General features: G+C 32.6%; 1 protein-coding gene across 3 annotated transcripts; it reads left to right on the top strand.

The window, feature by feature from the left end:
* The first annotated feature begins 475 nt into the window (after positions 1-475).
* LOC139513007 (location of vulva defective 1-like) lies at positions 476-24,805 on the top strand. 3 transcript variants are annotated; one of them, XM_071301057.1, is made up of 15 exons: positions 476-604; positions 2,133-2,159; positions 6,514-6,660; positions 7,334-7,392; positions 7,979-8,041; positions 8,435-8,510; positions 9,165-9,185; positions 10,936-11,088; positions 13,759-13,823; positions 14,495-14,557; positions 17,890-17,965; positions 19,501-19,527; positions 22,261-22,746; positions 23,437-23,541; positions 24,495-24,805. In XM_071301057.1, the coding sequence occupies exons 1-15, from the start codon at positions 547-549 to the stop codon at positions 24,641-24,643; spliced, it is 1,575 nt and encodes a 524-aa protein (XP_071157158.1). In that variant the 5' UTR covers positions 476-546; the 3' UTR covers positions 24,644-24,805. The 3 variants fall into 3 exon arrangements, with proteins under 3 accessions (XP_071157158.1, XP_071157159.1, XP_071157160.1); XM_071301058.1 differs by lacking the exon at positions 19,501-19,527; XM_071301059.1 differs by lacking the exons at positions 19,501-19,527; positions 22,261-22,746.
* Positions 24,806-25,887: the final 1,082 nt, after the last annotated feature.

The raw sequence follows: 25,887 nt of genomic DNA, 5'->3' as shown, positions 1-25,887 counted from the left end.
CGTTCAAGAATAGCCAAGTCGATGTAACGTTCAGGAAAAACCAACGCCATGTAACGTTCAGGAATAGACAAGTCCCTGTAAAGTTCAGGAAAAGTCAACGCCATGTAAAGTTCAGGAATAGCCAACACCATGTAAAGTTCAGGAATAGCCAAATCCATGGAACGTCAGGAACAGTCAAGTCTATGTAACGTTCAGAAAAAGCCAAGTCCATGTTAAGTTCAGGAACAGCCAACGCCATGTAAAGTTCAGGAAAAGCCAAGTCCATGTTACGTGCAAGAAAAGCCAAATCCATTTAAAGTTCAGGAACAGCCAAATGCATGTTACGTTCAGGAATTTATGAATAGTAGTAACATATTCATTCATTTATAATAATCAAAATGAACATGATTGTATGGAGAAAATGACTATTTAATAATTTGAACACAGTGTTCCAGTGAGGTTGAAAGTTCATAGATATCTATATATAATATATTGATTGACATTATTATCGTAGTGTTATGTAGTGCTTACTTGAGTCTACACTATCAACAGACCTTTCTATACATAATGGTTGACCTACAGATGTGTACAATTCAAATATGGTTTATTTTTTCTGTAGTGATTGGTAAGTATAAATTAAACTTAGCTACGTATATGAGATAGTTATGGAGGACCCACTATGCTAGATTAATCATATTGTTTCACACAAGACACATGTTTTGAAAAAATTATCTTTATTGCAAAAACATAAACATACAATGGGAAATTCACAACATATACTCAGAAGAGTATAGAACACGGGTAAAATACTATGTGAAATGTAAAGTTTTTAAACTATATGAGATATCATACTCCAGGCAGGTTTTTTTTATATACATATTTACATAATTTGACAAGAGACTTACTAGGCGCTTGAATACAATACATACAGAGAATATCATACATCTTTTTTTATATATATCATATCCGTATCAACCCGAGACACGGGTGCTCTTGGGATTATATTGGTGACGTGACGTCATACAGATTAAAGTTGTGATAAAGCCTTTGCAACCGTGACTTATATCGATCTCATCACGGATGGCTGATACAACACGATTGTTGTTGACCGTATTACAGATACAGTGCATCTGTATTTACTTCTAGATATATTGTGCCAAACCAGTTTATGATTCTAAGGCACAGAACAATAACAATTGGGTAAACATTGTGTTTGCACATATTTCATAGCTGGACAAACTAGAACACAAAGTCAAATAGCAAAAGTATCGAACTCACACGACAATTAAAAAACGGAAAGTCTCTTATCAATGACAAAATCAAAAGCTCAAACACATATCATATTCCTGACTTGGTAATTGTGGATTAAACCTGGTTTTATAGCTATCTTAACCTCTCAATTGTATGACAGTCGCATAAAATTCCGTTGTTTTGACAAGAATGTGTGACAAAAACAGACAGACCTAATAGGTAAAAATGTCAAAAATAAGGGTACAGCAGTGAACATTGTGTTATAACCTGAATCCCCATAAAACAAACACGATGTTTATCTTCAATTGCACACATTTGACTGCAATTTTACAATATTTTTACTTTGTAGCCTTTATTTACAAGTTGTTATTTTCGAAATATCCTTGTAACCATAGGTGCTTGAGGACAGGATCCTGTTATGAGCCCCCCATAGTCCCTCACCCTTATCATAAATCTCAGATTTTTTTTTATATATATCACTTATTTGTACCATTTATATACTAATATACCATATTTTTACTTTAAATGTGCATGTTTACTATCATCGTGAATCTCGACTATCAACGGGTGCCACGTGTGGGACAAGATCTGCTTACCCTTCGGATCACCTGAGATCATCCCCAGTTTTTGGTGGGGTTCGTGTTGCTCAGTCTTTCGTTTTCTATGTTGTCTGATGTGTTCTATTATTTGTCTGTTTGTTTGGGTTTTTTTTTCATTTTTAACAATGGCGTTGTCAGTTTAGTTTCGATGTATGACTGTCTTCTGGTATCTTTTCTCTCTCTTTTTTTTAATTAAGGCGACTTTTGAAAACTGTTTAGTTGAAATAATTTATGATGCATTGGCTGTCGAAAGGAACTTTTTTAAAACATTTATCTTAATTAAATTTTTGTTTCGCTTTTCAGTGACACTTATCAAAGAATCAACTAACAGTAAGTTCACTCTAACATGCGGTAGATAAATATCTAAATATATGATATTGAACTAATATTAAGACTCAAATCGAAAAAGTGCTACGTACATTTTATCCATATCTGTTTTGCACTTTTTCTAGAGAAAACCAAATACAATAAAAATACTAACAATTATAGTCTAAAACACACTACACAAAAAATCCTGTAGACACAACTATACAATATCGTCCAATGTAAGATGCTCCGTTTATCAACTTCAATAGTGGCACTTATAGTGTTGCTCATGGCAAATTAAAATTGTAGATAAATCTTATTCGATGGTGTCACATTCGAAGAAACCAGAACGGGTTTGAAGTTACGATAAGTGAAATATATGTGGCACAGATATTCCGTTATGGTCAATAAAAACATGAAGACATCTGCAAAATATCCAAAGGAACAACAAATTAGGAACCCGTGATAAAAAAAAAAGTATTTTTGTAAAAACAAAAAATGCTCTATCATCATATACATGTATAAAACCCGATATATAGTATTAGCTTAGATAAATTATCCATATGCAGGAGCTGCTAAATATTTTTGATGCCACAGTAAAGGAAAAGTTGACGATGAGAAAAATATAATCGTCTCTTTTTTCATAAATTATAGTTGTCTACCGACCCTTCATTGTGTGTTTCTAGATGTTGGTCAACATACAAGCAATTCTTCATTGAAGCTATACGTATTATTTCTGTTATTAACTCATTTCCACTACAATGCCCTATGAACTATTGTCATCACATGCCGTACGTCATTGTCGTTGTAAACTTTTTGAAAGGAAGGCTAAACAAACGTAGGTGGTGCCATAGATTAGACAATCACCTTAACGCAAGCGACATTCTTTACAAGCATTTTAATCAGCCTGATCTATCCATCGTCTTTATGAACGTTCGCATTATGGAAAAGATATACCACAGTACCAACAATCCTCATCTTGCAACGTCTCTCCGTAGACAAAAAGAGGACTACTGGATTCGACAATTGGGAACTGCGACACTATATGTTTGCAATGACAGAATTGATAGTATATAGGTATTCTATCTAGTCCTTCATTTAGCTCGGTGAATGTATATTTTCAACTCTACTCCTCGACGTAGACTCAGTCATGGTCATCATCATTATACATCACCTACTTTGCATGATGTGTCTATAAATGACTTGATGCCATTTATACAGAAGCCGTCATAACGCACGAAATTTTATTCATAACCCCTTTCAAAAATTCATTCTCTGTTCAATTTGTGCTTGAAAACCACTGTTACTTTCAAACCAATACAAACTTACAGTTACCATTTCGGATATTGCAAGTCACAGATTTTTAAAACCATGCTCGCATTGGAAAGGATAAAAAAGAGAAACTTCTTTTCTTAAATTTTCCTTTGCCAACAAAGGTTTCGTAGCGTGAACTTGGGCAATATCCTTCATCATAATTGAATTCAATCGAAAACACCTCCTTATTATTTACTTCAGATCAGCCTTGTACCAATTATTTCTTATACCTATACTAAACCAGTTGCAACTAAAATTTTCAATTACAAACACGTCTTGGTCCTCAAAGTGCTCCACGAAACCTCTTTCTAAATTATTAACATCTATTTTAACAGCAATCAAAGATGGGCTTCAAATTTTTGTGAAACTGCCTATTGTAGAGGTGGCATGAATAAATAAAGGCAACAGTAGTACACCGCTGTTCGAAACTCATAAATCGATAGAACAAAACAAATCCGGGTTACCATTCAAAACTGAGGGAAACGCATCAAATATAAGAGGAGAACAATGACAAAACAGAAACACAACATCAAAATGTAACACACACAGAAACGAACTAAGCATTAGACAAAATCTGATGAGAATAACAAATATAACATCAGGTGTGGATACTAAAACATGAATCAGATGTGAATACTAAAACATGAATCAGATGTGAATACTAAAAAATTCCAAAGATCTTGTAGTGTACATACAATCTTTGACTCTTTCATCTTGCAAAAGTATTAAAACATTTGACTTTTCAACACGTTACACAATAATTCCCCATTCCAAACTAAAACACAATTTAAAAAGTTGGTATTGAATTGTTTCATAACAAAAAAAGGTCAAAGTAGATGCAAGTATCTTGTCTTAGGGAGGGATAAATCTTTCTTTGTAGAAAATCACTCTGATTCAAACGAACAAAATCTCTGAAACTGATATTATCACGATGCTTGATTTCTAAATTGACAACATATTTTTTATGTTTGAAGGACGCATTCTTCAACAAACTAGCTACATTCCCATGGAAACCAATTGTGCCCCTCTTCTTGTCGACTGGTTCCTTTATTATCATGAGGCTGACTTCATACAGGAACTACTTAGGATGAAAATTAGAAGATAGAAATATCCTTTAATTTTACATTCCGCTATAAAGATGATGTTTTCGATCTGTGATTTTGGCTGTACCTTTTGTATCTTTTGCCCCTTTTTTCAAAGATGTTCTCTTCGAAAACTTCTAAATCGAATTCCTTTCAAAATTTTTGTGAATGATTCATAGGAAACCTAATATTAAGTTTGTGTATTTTTCAAATAGAAAAGAAATCTGACCACGTTGGCAAAAATAGAATTTGAGAATAAAATGCAGTAATTGTCTTATATCTTGAAAGCTGTAACAGACAGACAAAAAACTGACAGGGGCATAAATGGGCCACGATGGGCTTCAATGTTAACCTTTTCTTTTATTCCTCTGTCTATATCGTAAACATCGATATGTATAATGGCTCGTTTCTAATCTGAGACATTTTCACAGATGTGGTTCAATTTATTTTCGAGGTTATAAAAAGGCTCTTTGTAACGCGGCTTCAGTCCTATTTTTAATTTGAGTTCTTAACAAACATAAAATTAACTTATTTTACAACTCTATTGCAAGGTCTTCTGTTCTTTAAAGGAACACAAATTGTCGAGCTCAGGCAATAATTAAATATAGCAAATATAGTCCAAAATAGTGTGTATGTATGTTCCAGACCGTATGAGTATTTGGACCGTACGAGTACGGTCTGGACCGTATGCGTACTTTTTCAAAATACTCATACGGTCGGACCGTACGCGTACGGTCGGACTATTATTAAAAAGTTGGTCAAGTTTATTAGATACAAATGCATTTAGCAGATCAACATAACTTAACTATCAAATTAATATAAAAAAGTTCAATTGTAATTGAAACTAAAACTTTATATTCAAACTTGTTTTTAATTCACGCTAATTAAATATGCTAATCTCTTGTATTAAGCATGTCGATCAGTAGTACATTAATTGTATTATGAACGCTGAAATTGAAGATATCGGAAGTAAACATAAAGTGGCAGTTCAATTGTTTTAAAATATTTAGCAACTTTACCAAAAAAAAAAAATGCAAAAGAACATGCATGAACTGCATACATGAAATTGCTAAAAATATTACGTTACTTGAATTGTGTCACCTTGGGCGAGAGTACCAAAATAGGATTCATATATACAATTAAACAAATACCTAATTTCAATTGTTCGTTTGTTCATTTTATCTATCTCATTGTAACAAATTATCAATAACAATTTGTAAAACTAAAAATAAAGATTGTTTCAATTTTACCCATATGATCCAATAACATGTATTGTCAGATCGTACTGGACCGTACGCGTATACTTATACGGTCCGACCGTACGCGTATGGTCGGACCGTATGAGTATACGTATACGGTCCGGACCGTACGCGTACGGTCCAAATACTCATATGGTCTGGAACATGTATATTAGTAGAGTCAAGGTTCATACTCATGAGGGATATTATCACAAATGCTCAGAATGTAAAGAAATAGCTTCTTCCTGTTTGCATCAAAACTATAAGATGACTTCTTAAAAAATCATTGACATTAATTGACGATTTTTGTTGCTAATTCCCATGTTTTTTCCCTTTTAATCCCAAAACCATATTGGATAAGGTAAAAACTAGCTATCAATTAAAACTGATCAGCGATACCAGATCTATGAAAATACATAAAGAAAGTTATGAAAGTCTATGAGACAACTCTCCACCAGGGATCAAGTGACATTGGATGTCACTGTACGGCTTTAAGCATTGAGCCAAGCTTAGTTTAATATATAATGAGTAGCATAGATTATAAAAATACATGTAGTATAAATACAAATGACACATTTATCCACAAGTGACCAAACCATACCATAAAGTAAGTTATAAAGAACCCCGGCATGACGAAATTTAATGCATATCATGTTATGATAAGCCTTGCGTCGGATATAAAAAAAAAAACATATGAATACAATTAAAACAGTCGCAAGTTAAATATATAATATATAAATATAGGCAGCAGTACAAGTCCTCAATGTGTTGATCAAGACACCAATTGTCCTCTGTATCAGAACTTGATGTGTAACTCGAGTGATGAGAAAACAAAAACATTTGCTATACAGAATTGTCCAGTGACCTGTAACTTATGCAATGAGTTCAAAGGTAAGTAGATTACTTTAATATATATAAAACTTTATAAGTTCGATTTATATAATGATTATTGAAGGCAATTTAAAAATCTCGTCATGTCTGTTTTCAGACGTGACGGTATAACATATTACTTGATCAAAGTGCTTGTTTTGGGGTCATTTGAACGATCATAGTTTATAGAATATCGTATTGCGTCCACAATGCCAATATCAAATCGATTCCAAAGCTAGAAATGTATATGCATGATATATTTTCGTATATTTGGGGTTTTTTTTCAATGCATAGTCGTAAACACATTCATCTTTCAGGATGGAGAATATACAAACTTCTAACTACGGCTCGTGTACCATAAAATAACTATGTAAAGGAAGAACAGACAGTTTTTCGAGAAAAAAAACTCGATATTACAGATGTATCACATTTTCATGTTTTCTTTAAAAATGCTGAAATGGAATTTATAATAAGTTATGGAAACTATGTATATACTTTCTTGTATATAACTGATTTATTGTATCATTTATCTTGCAACGCAGAAAAACCAGTCAGTTATCGAGAAACCTCGATATTTCAGACATATCACAAAATAATGTGTGACAGAAAAAATATGAACAAAACATAAAAGTAATGCAAATTTATGATATCTATTTGTTTATTGATTCATTGTACCATTTATCTTACAACGCAGCAAGTTTCCAGATTACTGAAGTTTTTTCATGCTTTGGATCAAATTGCACGACTCCTAAAGCAAGTATATCTTTTTCGGTTATTAATGTTTCTTTTCAACAGAGCTCATCAGAGGACACGACAATAAAAAAATAAAGCGTTATCTCGATTTATTCTATCGCCACAATTTTTCTCGATTTATTATATTGTTATCTTGATTTAATACAACTGACTGAATCGTCTGTGGAAATAGTTGATCCAGTCTTTTGCACATACATATATGACGCCATTGACGTCATATGTCCTGTTCCGATGTCAAACCTTAACATCAGACATTTTATAACTTTTTGTGCGCTTCAGGATGAATTTGAAATTTGACTAAAAAGAAGATTTTCAGACAATAAGTCCTAGTGTTTTGTATATTATTGAAACAATCATTTGTCATACAATCAATGATCCAATTACTAAGGTCATCAACTTCGTTTTTAAGATATACACCAAACAAAGTGGTGTTAGCCTATATAAAAAATTATACCACAAAACATCAAAATATGCGTGACTTACTCGAATTGTAAGCCGTAAAACGTGATTCGTTTATCTTTGAGGGTTTTCACTTCAAAATAGGTAACAGATTAGCGATTTATAAAAGTTCTCTTCTTTTCAATAGGTATGTCAAGTGTATGTCAAGAATAATGTTCCTGTCTCCGGTTCGTGCGTAGATGTTCAAAAGGTTGGTCTTATGTTGCTTAAGTACGAACCAAACATTTAAACGAGCGTGAAAGGAAAGCTTTTTAGGGAAGAATGACAAATTTATTGACCTAAAAATTATTTCAGAAGTCAAATCAACATATACTATATTACTCTAAGAGAAAATAAAACGCTTCAATGTACTAGAAAACGGAAAAAAACTTGCAAATATGATTATGAATAAAATCACGATAACTAACCAGTACTAAAAATTCAGACCAAAATAGAAATAGTGTTGATTGTTCGTGATTTTTACTGTTGAAATAATCTAGGACAGTTGTCTCATTGGCAATCATACCACATCTTCTTTTTTATATAATATGGGTTAATGGCACATTATACTAATGTTATGACACACATTTGTTCTTTTCAACAGAATTCGAAGATTTGTGGTCCTTTCCCAAAAAACGGAACATGTGACTGCTACTCAGCTAATTGCATGTCAGTTATTGGTAAGTTATTTAATTATAACATGACCATGGAAAGAAATATTTTATTTGCAGTCTACTGTCATGTATATTATGGAATATTTACGTGAATAGAATAAAGCTCACTATCGATTTAAAAAAAAAAGCGTATGTCGTCCAATGGTTAGGAGAATTCAACGTCATAGCTAAGACAAATTTTTAAAATTCGCCTACTTACTCCAACATTCCTGGATCATTTAGCTGTTGCTGAAATGGATAAAAAAAAACTCCCTTTTGATTTTGAGAATATCTGGTTTGCTGTATCATTGCCTGCATTAACTTTAACCACAAGATTCAATTTGCTTAGTTCTACTAACTTAAAAGTTAATATTGGTACAGAACAGAAAGTCCCCTTTCATTTTTAACAAATTCAGGATTTACCATTCCAGAGTAACAGGACTTGACCGTTCAATTTTAGTCTTTATCTGCAATGAATTCTTATTATAAGAGGCGGTCGTTGGGGCGAAAATATGTTATGGTTTATCATCATAGTCCCAAATAATAGCAAGTATATAAATTTTATTTTTTGTTCGAATGAAGAATGTTGTTATCATTGTTCTCCTTTTACACTTTCTTTTATTATCGTCGTTGTTATTGAAATGTTTCTTAACACTCATGCTATGAATTGTCTCTTTGTAGATATGTTGTACTCTATTCATAGTAAGTATTCTATTAATAGAAAACAAATATATTTATCATCACGGGTTTTTTTCTAACTGAGTCTTAACATTTTGTAGTATGAATCATCATGGGAATAATGAGTTTGTTCTCACTATTTTTTTCCTAAAATGTATAACAAAAATTACATAATCGAAAAAAAAACCTCATCAATGATACCAGGCTTATAATTGTGTACACCAGGCATTTTGTCTACAAAAGACTCTTCAGTGAATATCAAATACATAAAAAAAAGTACGCAGTATACGAGCAGCATTGAGATCTCAAAATTCCGAAATGTTTTGCCATATACAGCTTAGTTAATCAATTCATGGAGTCTAAGGGAACATATGATACATCAAGTAATGGAATAAATAAAAATATATCTAGATTTTATAATTCATTGATATCGATTAAAATAAGAGATATAATATAAGAATAGGGAATTATATTTGTATTAAACTTGAGGAAATACTGGGCACTTTCAGGTAAATAACAAAATATACGGATTCAATGCCATCAGTAATAAATTGGTTTTTTTTATGAACATGCGATACGTACAGCTGCAATTTTGTCTAAATGATGTAGACTGAGTTATTACTGAAGTGTTGACAAGATTTAACAAGGTTCTAACTAGTTATGAAAGAGTGTGTGAGGAATGTAGCTGCTGATTTATGTTGACATGTCCTTGCCAAGTTAGACACCTAAGTTTCAGCAGTTATCACCAAAACAGTTGTGAATAATTTAATAAGCTTCTTTTACCAGCGAGCACATTTTGACCCTAGTTTCAAAGTAATGAGTCACCTTGCATTTCCTAGTAAATCAGAAGTCATCTTGTTGGCAGCTGCACAATGCAGGTATTTTATTGTATGTTTATTTTTATGCCATATGTTTGAAAGGCAAAAGGGATGAGTGTGGGCACGTTATGCCATAAACGGTAGCAATTTCAACTTGATGCACCAGTGTAGTGATTTAATTCACACAAGGGAGATTGAGTTCTTAATTAAAATGATTTCCGAGAAAAAAAATGGAAAAAAACACCTTATTTTTTTTAATAAATGTTGGTGTAATCTGTTAGAATGCTCATAAGTTTTGGTTATTCATGGGACAAGTATTACAAAACAAGAGTCGCAATCACGGTAGTTGTGAGTCAATTTGCATGACCAGTAAAGGACACATGATATAGTTCAACACTATCAAATAAAAAGTATTCACAAACCAAAATCCATTAAATTGGTATTACAGCACTGATTAAAGTTACAACGAAAAACGTGTTACCTTTTAATTTGTTGGCATATTTTATTTTCTGTTATGTTATCGTAAAGGTAAACATTTCTGCCAATATTTTCCATGTTTCAATACCATTTTTTCTTAAACAGCTGGTGGTATGCTTGTCTGTTTGAAAAAGTTCGGTATTCTGGTTATTTACAAAATAATGACATTTAAAATATACATTGGTAGTCCTGCAAAACAGTTATAATTAATGACTATACTAACCTAAACCAGGGTTCTAACCCCATTACATATAAAGGGACGATACCTGCATTTTACTCTCTATGAAAACTGTGTACTGTATACAATCAGGAACATATACATTGGTCCAAGGTACTATTGGCCAATATGTTAAACTTAGTTTCAAGTTATGCTATTCAATTAATTGTAATGGCGTTGTAGTGCAGCATTTCTGAAAAATTATTAAAGTGCTATGAACAGTTTTGCAAAGTTAAGTTACATAAACTTTTCTTTTTACAAGATGCAACCGTACCATGGAAGCAGTGTGTTGACCATGACAGCAGATGCAAAACGTTCAAAAATCAAATATGCTCTGCAAGTGCGCCTGAACATACCAAGAAGTTTTCAATTAAAACATGCCCTCGCACGTGTAATTACTGTGCACAGTATTCAGGTATGGAAAGAATAATTTTATATGGTGATGACTGTTGTTTCTTTGCCTTGTTTTATACATTATCATCTGAGACGGCTAATTGTAGTTATATGCTATTTAGTAGGTGGTATGACTTAGCTATTTTTATAATTTTTACTACATTAATTTTATGCAGTTTTATAAGCAGACATGAGCTTGTATATTTTTTTTTGCCTCGTAATGATCGATTAAGTAAAGGATCATGCAGTTGACTTCGCGGAAAAAGTCAGTGATACGCCCAAACTTTTAAGTCGTGATTGTTATCGCGAACATCAAATATATATGATATAATTTGATATCGCTTAAAAGACGAAAATATCACTTTATGAAATTCGTACTTCCAAAATACTTTTCTGGATTTCCCTTTATCAGAAACGCTCAAACCCAAATAGTAAACTAGTTAGAACATATATATGTAAGACTCTAAAGTGCGATGGTACTCTAAAGTGCGATGGTCACGCTAAAGTGCGATTGTCTACGCTAAAGTACGATGGTGTCTCACGCTAAAGTGCGTTGGTTGTTTGTTCGCGAAAATACGATGGTGTATCAGGCTAAAGTGTAATGGTCCAAAGGGTAAGATTCGAAGTATTAAAACATCGAGGTTTTGAATAGTCTTTTTGCAAAAGCTATTATGCTAAGGTATAACATATGTGATAGGCTTTACAATTTACCGGTAGGCGGAAGTAATTTATTTCTAAATTAACAAGTCCGACCAAGTAATAATTGCTATAAAGGTAATTTATGTTTTGCTAATATTATATTTCATGTAAAATGAATTTTTAACAATTCGGAGCGTATTGAATATTTGGATAATTGGTGTAGATTGCCGTTCACACTAATATACCTCCCTTACATTTGTCATTGAAAATTAAAAATCCCTTATTCGTTCATTGTCGGAATATGCAACATTTATTGCATAAGCTTAAATCTTAATGCGAGAGAAATGCAATGTTCGCCGAGCTTTCTCCATTTCCGTATTTTCCTACAATATACAGTACGAACTTATGTTTTAGCAGACAATTTATAGTTAACGCATGAAAACATGTATCTCTATTTTCCCGACGTTACTTTTCATTAAAATCGACGGCATTTTAACGGGGGTCACAAAGTAAACTGCAGCATAAACAATGATTCGAATGTGTCCTTTCGCTTCAAATAGAAGCAGGATAAGTATGCCTATACTGTTTTGTATTTATATAGTAAAATGGTCGACTATAGGATACAAATCCTTTTTTCAGCACTCAAAAAAAATAAACATTGTGATTCAGCCGACAAAGAACGGTTAAATTTAATCAATTACTCGTAAGTCATGGACATATGGTGTAAAAATTGTTAATCAAATATTCCTAATATATTTTCTGGTATGTTCATTTTTAGTTTGTATAAACAACTGTTAACGTCATTATCGAACTACGTTTTTACGTCTATATTTTCCCGGACCATCGCACTTTAGCGTATGGAACCACGCACTTTAGCGTAGACCATCGCACTTTAGCGTGACCATCGTACTTTAGCGTCCCCATCGCACTTTAGAGTCCTACATATATATATATATATTACGGTTTTTATCCAACGCAATCATATGTTTGAACGTAGTTTTCAATTTAGACTCGTATATATATATATATATACACTAGAACACACCCGTATATCGCGGGTCCGTGACTGAATTAAAGTATATAACTATGCGCAAGCCTTATTTTGGTATTGGTTTTGTCATCTGATAAAGTCATGCTGATTATAAGATACACAGTTTTCTCTGCTTTCAAATCTTTCTGTTTGAACCCGTCGAACTGGAACTTATCAATTATTGATAATATTAATTATTTGGAAAACAAAAGGTCCTGGAATGGAGTATTTTATAATCAACAGCATTGTCCTATATTAGTTATAAATATTGAATTCTTTAATTCGCTGTTTTACGTCATGCCCGCTAACAAATTGAAAACTGTACCTATACGCCTTATCTTAGAAAGTCTCACTGATTAAAATACTACAATAGGTAACAATTTGACAATTGAGTAGTTTCAACCCTGTGATTATGACCCGTGTAATACTATATAGCATATTAATCCTGAATACACCGTTTGGTGGTGCGCCTGTCAGATGCGGAACGTACAGATAAGGTAATCGGTAACAGGTGAATATACTATTGGTATCGGTATCGGACTCGACCCGGAACTTCTTAATTATTGGCAATATTAATTACGTGGAAAACAAAAGGGCCTGGAGTGGTGTGATTTTTAATCTACACCTTTGTACTATATTAGTTATAAAGTTGAATATTTTGATTCGTCGTTTTTACGGGATGACGGCTGACAAATTGGACCTCGTAATTTTAGTATTATAGATACGGAAGTTACGAATCAAATCTACTCTAACATCGTTAAGTTGATTTTATAGGTACTTATATATATACGAGTCTGTGATTTGATTGAAAAACAGATATCACCAAGTTACGGTCATCCGACGACTTTCATCAATGACACAAATATGAAAGACATGAACTTACGACAACCATTGCAATATATATGGTTGTGGTGATTTACCAAACGTCTCTTATTATATATATTTCATTGACATTTGACTTAATGAAATATACTTGCCGATTTGTAACATTTGTAAAAAGTTGTGTTTTCTATCATCTTTTAGAATTATTACATCCAGCTCCAAAGACAATTTCCTGTTTCAGCACTTCATGTACAACTCCTCAACAAGTATGTATCAGACTATACACTAGAGGTATAGGGGGAGGGTTGAGATCTCACAAACATGTTTAACCCCGCCGCATTTTTGCGCCTGTCCCAAGTCAGGAGCCTCTGGCCTTCGTTAGTCTTGTATTATTTTAACTTTTAGTTTCTTGTGTACAATTTGGAGTTTAGTATGGCGTTCATTATCACTGAACTAGTATATATTTAATAAGGGGCCAGCTGAGGGACGCCTCCGGGTGCGGGAATTTCTAGTTGCATTGAAGACCTGTTGGTGACCTTCTGCTGTTGTCTGCTCTATGGTCGGGTTGTTGTCTCTTTGGTACATTCCCCATTTCCATTCTCAATTTTACATGTACATCTATAATAGTTTACTTTTAACAAATTGTGACTTGAATGGAGAGTTGTCTCATTGGCACTCATACTACGTCTTTTTATATCTAAATATATGTAACTTTATTTACTTTCACTATTAGTTTCTTTTTTTTAATATAGAAAATCTTGTAGTAGGATATAAAATAAAAGATACCTAAATCATCATCTATAAAGACGCCTCAAAATAATTATTTCGTCGTGTTACAACAAGCATAAATGAAGAACTGTTATAGAGCTCGTTTTGTCGTTTTCAATCCAATATGCATGCAGATATATATTTAATTAGATATTATCATCTCTTGTAGGTTTGTCGTGTAAATTTTGTAAACAGTGTACCTATTTCAGCGTCCTGTATACAAAAACAACAGGTCAGTAATCTCATTTCGCCGTTTTTGTTCTGCACTCTAGTTTTTCAATCAAAACTTTCAATAGAGTAACTAGTGTAACTAGACAGTCCAGTTATTGCTAAAATATGTACTTTGTTAACTCCTTCGCCTATGCAGTAGCAAGTGCTAAAAAAGGGACGACGAAAGATACCAGAGGGACAGTCAAACTCCTGAAGCGAAAATAAATTGACAAAGCCATGGCCAAAAATGCAAAAGACAAACAGACAAACAATAGTACATATGACACAACATAGAAAACTTAAGACTAAGCAACACGAACCCCACAAAAAAACTGGGGGTGTTCTCGGGTGCTCCGGAAGTGTAAGCAGATACTGCTCCACATGTGGCACTCGTCGTGTTGCTCATAATATTACAAACCTGGTAGATAGTCTAAAACGGTAGGTCACATTTCAGAGGAAGGGGGGAAGGTGATTGTAGTTACGACTTAAGAATCATATCCGATATCATCTGTGAAACGTTGATTAAATAACGGTCAACCAACTCGTTTTGGCGTCCGTAAAATTTACGAAGGGATTATTTCAACTTCACCATTTGTAACTCTAGGTTTAATAGCCTCCTTGTTAGCAGCAACCCTCTATCAAGGAAATCATGATAGGAAATACAAACACGGGAATATCAATTGGGAAATATATACACCGTATGCAGGCGATGCTGGAATGTTGCTACTTAGCAATGGAAAGTTCACAGTTAGGAAGCTGAAATCATCTATTTTGTCGTAAAGTTTTGTTTTCAACCGACCCTCATTGTCAATTTCTAGATGTAACTCAAGATATGAGGCCGACCTAACTATATCTGTTATATCCTTTATCTCTAGTTCGATGGGATAGATGCGTTCAACATGGTCACCAAATTTTGAAATATTTAGTGAGAGAACATCTACATAGCGGAAAGTAAAGTTAAATGATATTGCTAACTTCTTATCTTTCTTCCTAAGACGTTCCTGTCTGAGGTCAGCCTAATAATAATAAAGAAAAAAGTCGGTAAGACGAGGGGCAAATATAGTTCCCATTGGAATGCCGATAGTCTGTCAATCAAGAAATCAAGCATCGTGATAATGTCAGTTTCAGAGATTTTTTGTTTGAATCAGAGTGATCCTTTACAAAGTAGGATTTATCCCACCATAAGACAAGAAACTTGTATCTACGTTGACCATTCTTTTTTTTATTTGTCCTTTAGTTTGGAATCGGGAATACTTGTGTGAAGTGTAGAAAAGTCAAATGTTTTAATACTATTGCAAGATGAAAGAGTCTTAGATTGTATGTAAGTCTAAAAGATCTTTGGATTTTTTTAGTATCCACATCTGATTCACGCCACCTCTAGAATATGCAGTTTCACAATAACTTTGTAGCCCGGCTTTGATTGCTGATTAAATAGATGTTAATAATTTAGAAAGAGGTTTCGTGGAGCACTTGGAAGACACAGCAATAACCCTTTGTTTGTAAGGACACTTATGGAGTTTAGGTATCCATACAGTGATGGAAGATCAAGTTATTCATCTTTGGTTAAAATTCCAAAGGAACATAGAACAGATCTATGATTATCCAGCATTTCCTCTTTGGTAAGTATCGTGAGGGTATATGTTGAGTTTCCAAGTGAAATGTCAATACCTAACTGTATTGGTTCTCTCAATAGTAGGCGCTCCTGTATTGGTTTTTGCAGTTGCAGACGATTTTGCATTAGTTCTTCCAATAGTAGGCGCTAATGTATTGGTTCTCCCAATAGAGGGCGCTTCTGTATTGGTTTTCCCAATAGTAGGCGTTTCTGTTTTTGTTCTACCAATAGAAGGCGCTTCTGTATTGGTTCTCCCAATAGAAGGCGCTTCTGCTTTGGTTTTCCCAATAGTAGGCGTTTTTGTTTTGGTTCTACCAATAGAAGGCGCTTCTGTTTTGGTTCTCCCAATAGAAGGCGCTTCTGTATTGGTTCTCCCAGTAATAGGCGCTTCTGTATTGGTTCTCCCATTAGAAAGCGCTCCTATATTGGTTTTCCCAATAGTAGGCTTTCTGTTTTGGTTCTACCAATAGAAGGCGCTTCTGTTTTGGTTCTCCCAATAGTAGGCGCTTCTGTATTGGTTCTCCCAATAGTAGGCGTTTCTGTATTGGTTCTCCCAATAGTAGGCGCTTCTATATTGGTTCTCCTAATAGAATGAGCTTCTGTATTGGTTCTCCCAATAGTAGGCGTTTCTGTATTGGTTCTCCCAGTAATAGGCGCTTCTGTATTTGTTCTCCAATTGTAGGCGCTTCTGTATTGGTTCGTGCGAAAATTTCACCTTAAAGTCTGACAAAACAGTCGTGCAACTTTTTTTTTCGTTTGCTAACATAACTTTACTTCAGTTGACCTAAAATAAATTGGGTATTATGTTAAGGTACTTGTCTATACTAACTGTTTAACGTTTTTAGACTTCCTTGATTTTCAACTTCTAGTTCTGAGCGTTGCTGATCGTAATAAAGGCAATTCCAGAAAAGCTCATTTGTTGCACGAAATTTATAAAGGCATAGCAAAGAAAGGATATGGGATATCCGGTCATGGCACAAAATATATGCACTGCAAAAATAGCAAATAACGTTGAGTAAGCATCACGCCTCAGCTGTCAATGAAGAATAAAGCCATTGAGTATTTTATAATGGGATATGTAATATTGAAAGTTGGAATGACTTGATAGCCTTCCTTTAGCTACACAAAAGTAGTACATCGATTTTCAAATCACATAAATCGATGGCGAAGAAACGAAAAAACAAAAGCTATTTCAGATCTAAAAACAAAGAGAAAAGAATAAATATATTATCATTATGTATGTTGTGTTTAGTGATAAAAAAAAAGATAAGAAATAAATTAGGTAAATTGATGTCTTATGTTCAGAAGTAAAAATAAAGTAAAGGCAGTGGAATAACACACTCATTTCCCTGGCTTAGGAAGATATGTGGATTTGTTCACCCACGAAAAGTCATATTTTCCTCGGGCAATGCCCTCGTGAAATAATTTTTCTTCGGTGAGTAAATCTTCATATCACCCTCAGGAACGGGAAATAAATGAATAATGTTAAATCGCGTCTGCTTCAATTTATTATCAACTTTCTCTTCGGGAATGTCTGTAGAGCAGTTACAGCGCTGTCGTGCAATGTCTGAGAAGAAGTTATCCATACACATATATTCGGGTTTTATATGTATAGATATCGTAAAATATCAACCGTTCGACACAATGTGAAGCTGTTCATCCGACAAAAAAGGTTTACATTGTGTTTGACGACTGATAATTTACGATATTGGTATGATAAAATCTTGTCTATTTATTTGTAGAAAATTCATATTTGTAGTTTATTACCAACAAATGGATACTGTGATTGTGATTCTACTGTGTGCATGTCAAAAATAAGTAAGTACACTTTGAAAGCTAATACAATGTATCTGTAAAAAACATTGTGTTGAGAAAAAATCCGTCGGAACTAATGATCATTGTTATGTCTAATGATAATTTTATCATTTTATATATGTGTGTGATAGACAGATAGGCAGATATACAATAAGATATGTGAACTGTATAAATTAGATACATTTGTTAATTTGATAAGACCGAAATTACTGTACACATTAACCCTCGATGTCTTATTTGTTATAAAGGTTATAATGTATACCATTTCTTAAAGATATGGAATAACTAGTAGTATCTCTGAATATACATAATTACGTATCAAAAAGTAAAATCACAAAAATACTGAACTTAGAGAAAGATCAATTGGGAAAGTCCATAATCAAATGTTTGTTCGAAGTGTCCTTAATTTAGAGTTGTTCTGACCTTTGTATTGTACTTGTATGTAAGAGATAAGAAAGGTAAATACATGTTACAAAGGTTTTGAACCGAAAGTCTTAAAACTACGGCAAGTGGTTCTCGTCAAAACCTTTCGAAATAATACTCATTGACATATAAATACACACTCTGAGAATGGGCACCATCAAGGTTAGTCAAGCCATATTGAAATGGGGGCAGATTTTCAAAATCATCGGGAGGTAAAAATGGTTTGAAAGATATGGAAAAACATTAAAACACAACATTTGCTTAGAAACAATGCATAGGTGTTGCCGTACTATCAAACTATAACCACCCCTATCAAACAATTCTGACCCTATTTAATATTGCAGAACTTTCCATTGAGTGACCTATCAAAAACTACACAATGAGATTCCAACATTATAATCTATGACTACATAAATAGAAAAAAAACAAACTGAATATTGTGAACAAAAACACATTGGCAATAGAAAAAAAAATACACTGAGATTTAAATGCACTTCACTAATGAATATTCATACCATTAATAATCCAACACATTAATATATTGGTTACCTAAACTCTTGTCACATAAATTAACAATCTTGGAAATCTAATTAAACAAATTATTAGTTTAAAATAAATTGTAATATGAAAACAAAATCTGTAAAGATATACTTTACATACCCGAGGGACACAATCAATTAATAAAAAGTAAAATCAGATGGATATAGCAAAGGGCTCATTAAAAATCATAAGTTGGAGACAAACGTGTAATGTAATGACAAAAAAGAACAACAACGAACAGAAATAGCCACATTTCAGAAACCTATCTAAGATTGAAAGCCATCAAATATATATACATTTTGAATTTTGTGCGGATCTAAAAAGATAACCAAAATCTGCTTACAGTAGTGTTCAGATGTTTATGGGATTTAGAAGAATTCTCATAATGCTCTCTCCGTACGTTATCTTATTTCATTGTTACATGAAATTAGAAGGAATAGAACTGAGACAAAATTTATAGTATTGCATTATGTTTAAACCTAAAATACATGTCTTATAACGTCATAAGCTCAAAACTGATGGATAGAAGGTAAATTGAAATCATAGAGACCGTTTTCATATTATGTTTTTGCTAGTTACATACCTGTTAGCTTCAATTCAAGGTTAGTATTAAGCATGTTTAGGCTATATTACATGTGTAAATGGTTTTTAGCAACGGTTTGTGAGTGTTGTATTGTTAGTCTGTTCGATTTCTTTTATTGTGTTTTTTTTTGTGTATACCAAATTAAGACTACAATTAATTACCGATGTTTCAATCTAGCAAATGATGTTTTCACGAGTTATAACTGCAATATATTATAGTAGGAATCCAATTACAAAAACACAAACTAATGCAAATATTTTTATAATTAAAATAATTGGCAAAAGCCAATATTTCATTACATTATAACAATGATTATTACTGAAGCGTATTAGGGTATAAGTAAAAATAAAATTGGCAGTGAACTTTTTTTTCAAAGTCGATATTTTAGACATTTAAAATCTCGAAATTTTAACTATTATAACTTGAAATTTTTTCTTTTCAAATCTCGAAATTTTGACTTTCCAAATCTCGAAATTTTGACTTTTTAAAATCTCCAAATTCGAATTTTTAAAAAGTCGAAAGTTTGACCTTTTTAAAACTCGAAATTTCGACTTTACAAAAGTCGATATTTCCACTATAAACTCAAAATTTCGACTTTTTAAAACTCGAAGTTTTGACTTAATTCAAACTCAAAATATTCAACTTTTTTAAACTCGAATTTCGATTGGTTTTAAACTGAAAATTTCTAATTTTTTTAAACTCAAAATTTCGACTTTGAACTCAAAATTTCATCTTTAAGAATTTCGAATTTTTTATTTTAAAGTTAAAATTTTGACCATTGAAATCATGACATTTTGACTTTTTCTAAGTACTTTTAAAACTTTGATGTTAGTATTCAAACACAATTCTTACAATTTTAGAAGGGGTAAATATGGACGCAAATTATTAAAGCGTCATCCACACATTTATATTCAGAAATTGATTTTGTTCTTAAATTAAGATATGGATCAGCATTTAAAATTGAGGAGTTTCATTCGGAAAAAAACATGCATGTTGACAGAAAAAAAAATGTTTTCCCATATTCAATGTTTAAGATTCATCGACACTGTCATAGGATCGTCAGATCTGAGGACATTTAGCACCACAGTTTCAACGTTTGTTTGGTTTCCCAATAGCAAGTCCCTGACTTTGCCTTGTTTAAAGAATGTTAAATCAAGTAGCCAAAAATGCCATGCATATTCAGGACGACCAATTAGCTGCTCAGTTTTCTAGTTTTGGAATTTTGAAATGTTGGTTTTTTTGTTTTTTTTTAAACATTCTCTACAAGTTGACATTCTTATGACACAACTATTAACCCTTGTCTTTATATATTAGACTGTTGAATAAATGTATGTCAATATATAGGTGTGTCGGAATAACGGGATTGTCTTCATACAAATATCTGAAATCCAGACTTGAAATATGTATTTGAACGTGAAACATATTTTATTTATTCCAAGATTTTCTATCTAAGATAACCTCTTGAAAATGATTTAGTTTATTAAAATGTGCTTATCAAGTTAATAATGTATATGACTCTCCGCTTGCTGATATAAATGACTGTGAATGTGATAATCGCAAACGTAAAAATACTGAGGATAAGTCGAAATTTTGAGTTTAAAAGAAGTCGAAATTTCGAGTTTAGAAAAGTCGAAATTTTGAGTTTAGAAAAGTAGGAATTTCGAGTTTTAAAAAAGTCAAAGTTTTGAGTTTAAAGTCGAAATATCGATTTTTTATAAAGTCAAAATTTCGAATTCCAAAAAAGTCAAAATATCGACTTTTCCAAAAGGCGAAATTTCAAGTTTTCTGAAAGTCAAAATTTCAAGATAAGAAAAGTAAAAGTCGAAATTTTAAGATTTGAAATGTCAAAATTTCGACTTTGAAAAAAAATTTCACTGCCAATTTTATTTTTTCTATGTCACTAATACGCTTCCGTAGATTATTACCTTATAAAGAGTATTTTACTGTTTTATTAATATTTCTATATCATTTGCTATTTTCTGCTATTTTTTGTTCCACGGTCTATTGCACTGGAAATTATCGTTCTATTACACCTATGAGCAGTCTATTGCACTGACCTGTTATGACCTCTTTTTCTGAAATCGGATTAGTTGAAAGGTATTCATGTTGTCCAATAGCATTGGGTCTTTTAAACGTTCTTGGATTCTTGCACATGTATGCTCCTTACACATTATATTTGATACAGTTGTTAATTTCATGTGATTTATTTCTAAGAATTTGTAAGAAATGACTCAGTATGTAATAGGTAATAAAACAGTTATTGAATGTGTAACAGTGCAATAGATCAAAATATATTTCTCTCGGTATGAAGATCAGCTCATTGTTCTATTGCCCTCAGCTGTTGCCTTCGGGCAATAGAACAATGCGCTGATCCTCATACCTCGGGAAATATATTTTGATCTATTGCATAGTTACATATTAAATAACTGTATAAAACAGCATAATGAAATAATATGTTATAATAAAGAAGCCAACTTCCATTTATATATACCTGACATTTATGTGAATAAGAACTTGTCACTTTCAGTACTTTTAAAGAATTGCTATGAATGCAACATTTCATATTTAGCTGATTCATACTACAACTTGAAGGAAGTATTTTGAATATAATAGTTTTAAAGTTCATTCTAAAGTTAGATTTTTTTTCATTATTCGATAAAAAGTTATATTCATTTTCTACCTTATCCGATTTACATACATTAAAAACTCGTTCATTGGTGGTATGTGCACTCATTTTCTTTTTTCACACAAGTACAACAAACAACACCTACTACTACACATATGGTTACAACATCAGCTACCTCCACAAATGTACAAAAAACAACGCCTACCACTACACATGAATCAATAACAACTCCTACCACTACACTTGTACAATCAACAACGCCTACCACTACACATGAATCGACAACAACGTCTTCCACTACACACGTAACAACAACGCCAACGACCACATATGTACGAACAACAACGCCTACCACTTCACGTGAACGAACAACAACGTTTTCAGCTTCACATGAACCAACAACCTTGCCTAACACTGAAAATTTGCAAAGAACAACCCCTACTACGCCAGTTGCGTTTGCTTCGATTCCTGTCAATGCAAGTAATCCCACAAAACTGTTAACCACTACACAATTTCCTAGAGAAACAACTTCAACTGTACAGAAAACATCAATAACATCAACAACTCAATTTGCTAGTTCAGTGTCTGCAAGCCAAAACGTTAACAACCAAGGTATAACACAACATCGCAAATAATACGTATAATACGTATACAGTAATATAAAATGAGAATGACATAACTGAAAATGTCATTTTTGCCATATTTATCTAATTTAAGCTTAAGTATACTCTCAATTGAATTAAGATTTTTTCTTTTGCTGTTACAAAGATCTGGTATTGCTCTTATATAATACAATATACGTTTCAACTTATTTTAGAGAGTTTCTTAGCATCTTAAAAAGATTGGATTTATCATAATTGAGTCAATGAAGAACCAAGGCGATCACTTCAAGTGTCGATATTTTTCGACAATGAATTTTTTTAATTGCATCCTGTTTTGTGTAATGGGTAATATAGAACGAATCCTAAGTAAAGAACACGCTAACAAGCACAAGTCATCAAAAACCAGAGGACATCTAGAATTTATCTTTTTGTAAAATAGTATAAGGGGAATCGATGGTCTTATAGACAGAAATGATAACCTTTTGTTCTTACATGCCACGGTCTATAAGTCAATCAAGTGTGTTAATGGTTTTAAGGATCCCCAAAATCCATGTCGGTTCAGAACAAGAACAGTGTTTTTGAGATGGTCAATAATTTTTGTAGAACTATTATACAAACGACATGCTTCTATAAGAATTAAGAAAACGTATGCAGAGTGAAACGTTTAACACTTGTTCAAATACATTTTGCTTTGTTTCAGCAACATGCAATGATAGCCCTGGTGTAAATTGTACCATTCTTATGGTAACCAATATCTGCTCAACAGCTGTAGCCAATACCTTATGTGCTAGATCGTGCAATCATTGTAAGTTGTGCATGTGGTAGCGATGTTTTCGTGGACTTCACTTAATTCATCAAATTTTATATCAATTATTTCCTCTCTGCTGTGTTTTCATGATTTCATTAGAGCATACAATAACACCTTGGATTAGACATGGAATGAAATTTAAATTTGTTTTTTTAACCTACGCAAGATTTGTCCATTGGTGTTCCAAAACTTTTTGAATTCTTTAGTTTTCGAAAGATAGATATAGAACTTCTAAACCGAAAATATACTGATATTTTGGGATTTTATGGACAAAGTAATGCAGTTTTTTTAAAAACTTGTCAATTTCATTCCAATTTCAATGTTTAAGATCTTGATGTTGACATGTAAAATAACGCTTCAGTAAGTTACAATTGATTTCTTATAACAAACTTCATGAATAAAGGTTTTTTACCTTTTGCCTTGAAAAATAAACAGAGCAAACGACTTAGTTACCACAAACAACTATGTTTAGCATTAGAATGACGTGTACTTTTTTAAAGTCATTTTAATTCTAGTTCAGTAAAAAAAACACGTTTACATGTTATTGTTATTAAATGTTTTCAAAATTAGTTCTAAAAAATAAAATTAAATATGGCTAGTTTGTCCTAACACACATATATGTTATTGCTACACAAAAGAGTTGAACTCAAGTTATTCCAATAGTACAGGTGAGAAAGGGGTTATTTGATCGTAAGACAAACTTCCTTCGTTATTATCGTTATTTGCTGCGTACCTAGCGCCATTTTCAGAGGTTCATTTTAGAACTGAAGTCTTCTTTTGCAAATGTATTGGGATATTAAAGCGTTGCAAAAGTATATTTTGTATGAAGTGCTTTCCTGGGGAGTAACTTATTATAATGAAAAATACATGTAATGTAATTATTTGAACATAAAAGTATATAAATAGATTCTGATATTCGACTGTTTAGTTCTATGTATGTACTATTACAGGTCCTCCTTGCGAAGACAAAACGGAATTAGATTGTAAATTGTTTGTTGCTAGCAATATCTGTGATGTACCCACAGCTAAGATCTACTGTGCAAAGACTTGCAAACACTGTTCGTCAGTTCAAGTTGCAAATGGACCTCCTATTGGATAAACCTGATCAAGAAGGCCTTTTTTGTAACTAAAAAAATGTGTCAATTATTGTAGACAGAAACTTACGTGCCTTTATTTATTAACTTTCATTTTGTACGAAGGTTATCAACTTGCATTCTAGATACATGGTACCCGTTAAATAAAGTATGATGTGGGATATTGACGAGGCATGGTTTATTTTTTGGCGGAAATATGTTATAACGCGCTTTTACTATTGGAAGGGGTATCTTTGTTCCTGTTTTATTGCTAATGGGAGGTTTGGCTAGCCATAAAACCAAGAACAACCTAATATTTTTTCTTTTAATGTCTTGTGTCAAGTCAGAAATATGGCTATTGTTATCAAATAGTCCGTTCTATGTATGATGGCATCTGGTTTTGTTGAAGTTCAGTGCTTTTGTTGTTCCGTTGTTTCCTCTTAGAGTGTTGTGTTTCTTTTGGTTTTAGTTTATGACCCGGATTTGTTTTCACTTACTAGTAATCCATGCATGACCTTCGAACACAGTGTCTCTACTGTTAAGCGATATGTTCTTGTAGTCTTCTATTTATTGGTTCTAGACTGTCATATGATCTGTAATTTAATTAACGTTCACATAGTGGGATGTATAGAAGACGCAAACGACGTTATTGGAATTTTTCTTACCTTGATTTGTATCAACATAATCCATTCATTAAGTTTGAACATCGGTTAAATACTGTTGCCTTAAGCTAAACTCCCCAAAAATATTTAAATAGTAGTAATACAACAGCATAGATCTAATTCATCAGCAACTATAAAAATAACATTAGATACTGCAATAAATAGCATCAAAAGAAGAAAATATTAAGAGGACAATCAAACATCAAAGGACAAATAAACAATGTTAAAAAGAGACAAAATAAAAACCAAGAACAGTTCAAATTGCACAACACAGATCGCTAAAGATTAGACAACATGATTAACAGAAAACTGCGTAAAGTGGCTAAAACCGTGGTTATTTGTGACACATATTCCTTAACCAAGTCAGTAAAACTTATCAGTTAAGACATACTTTAAAAAAAAAAAGAGAAAATACCATGGGGACCTACAAAACGTGTTAGTCGATGAGAAACTGACAACACAATGTCAAAAAACGAAAGACGAACAAGTAAAAAAAACACAACATAATAAATTATAGATTGAGTAATATAAAATCCTCTAAAATAAGGGGTGATCTCATGAACAACTTTTGAAGTTTAAGCAGACCTTGCTCCGCTAGTTGCTTTTTG

This window comes from Mytilus edulis, chromosome 2, assembly GCF_963676685.1.
Source record: "Mytilus edulis chromosome 2, xbMytEdul2.2, whole genome shotgun sequence".
NCBI classification, from domain to species: domain Eukaryota; kingdom Metazoa; phylum Mollusca; class Bivalvia; order Mytilida; family Mytilidae; genus Mytilus; species Mytilus edulis.
The sequence above is the reverse complement of the archived record's forward strand: the minus strand, read 5'-3'. Positions and strand labels throughout refer to the sequence as shown.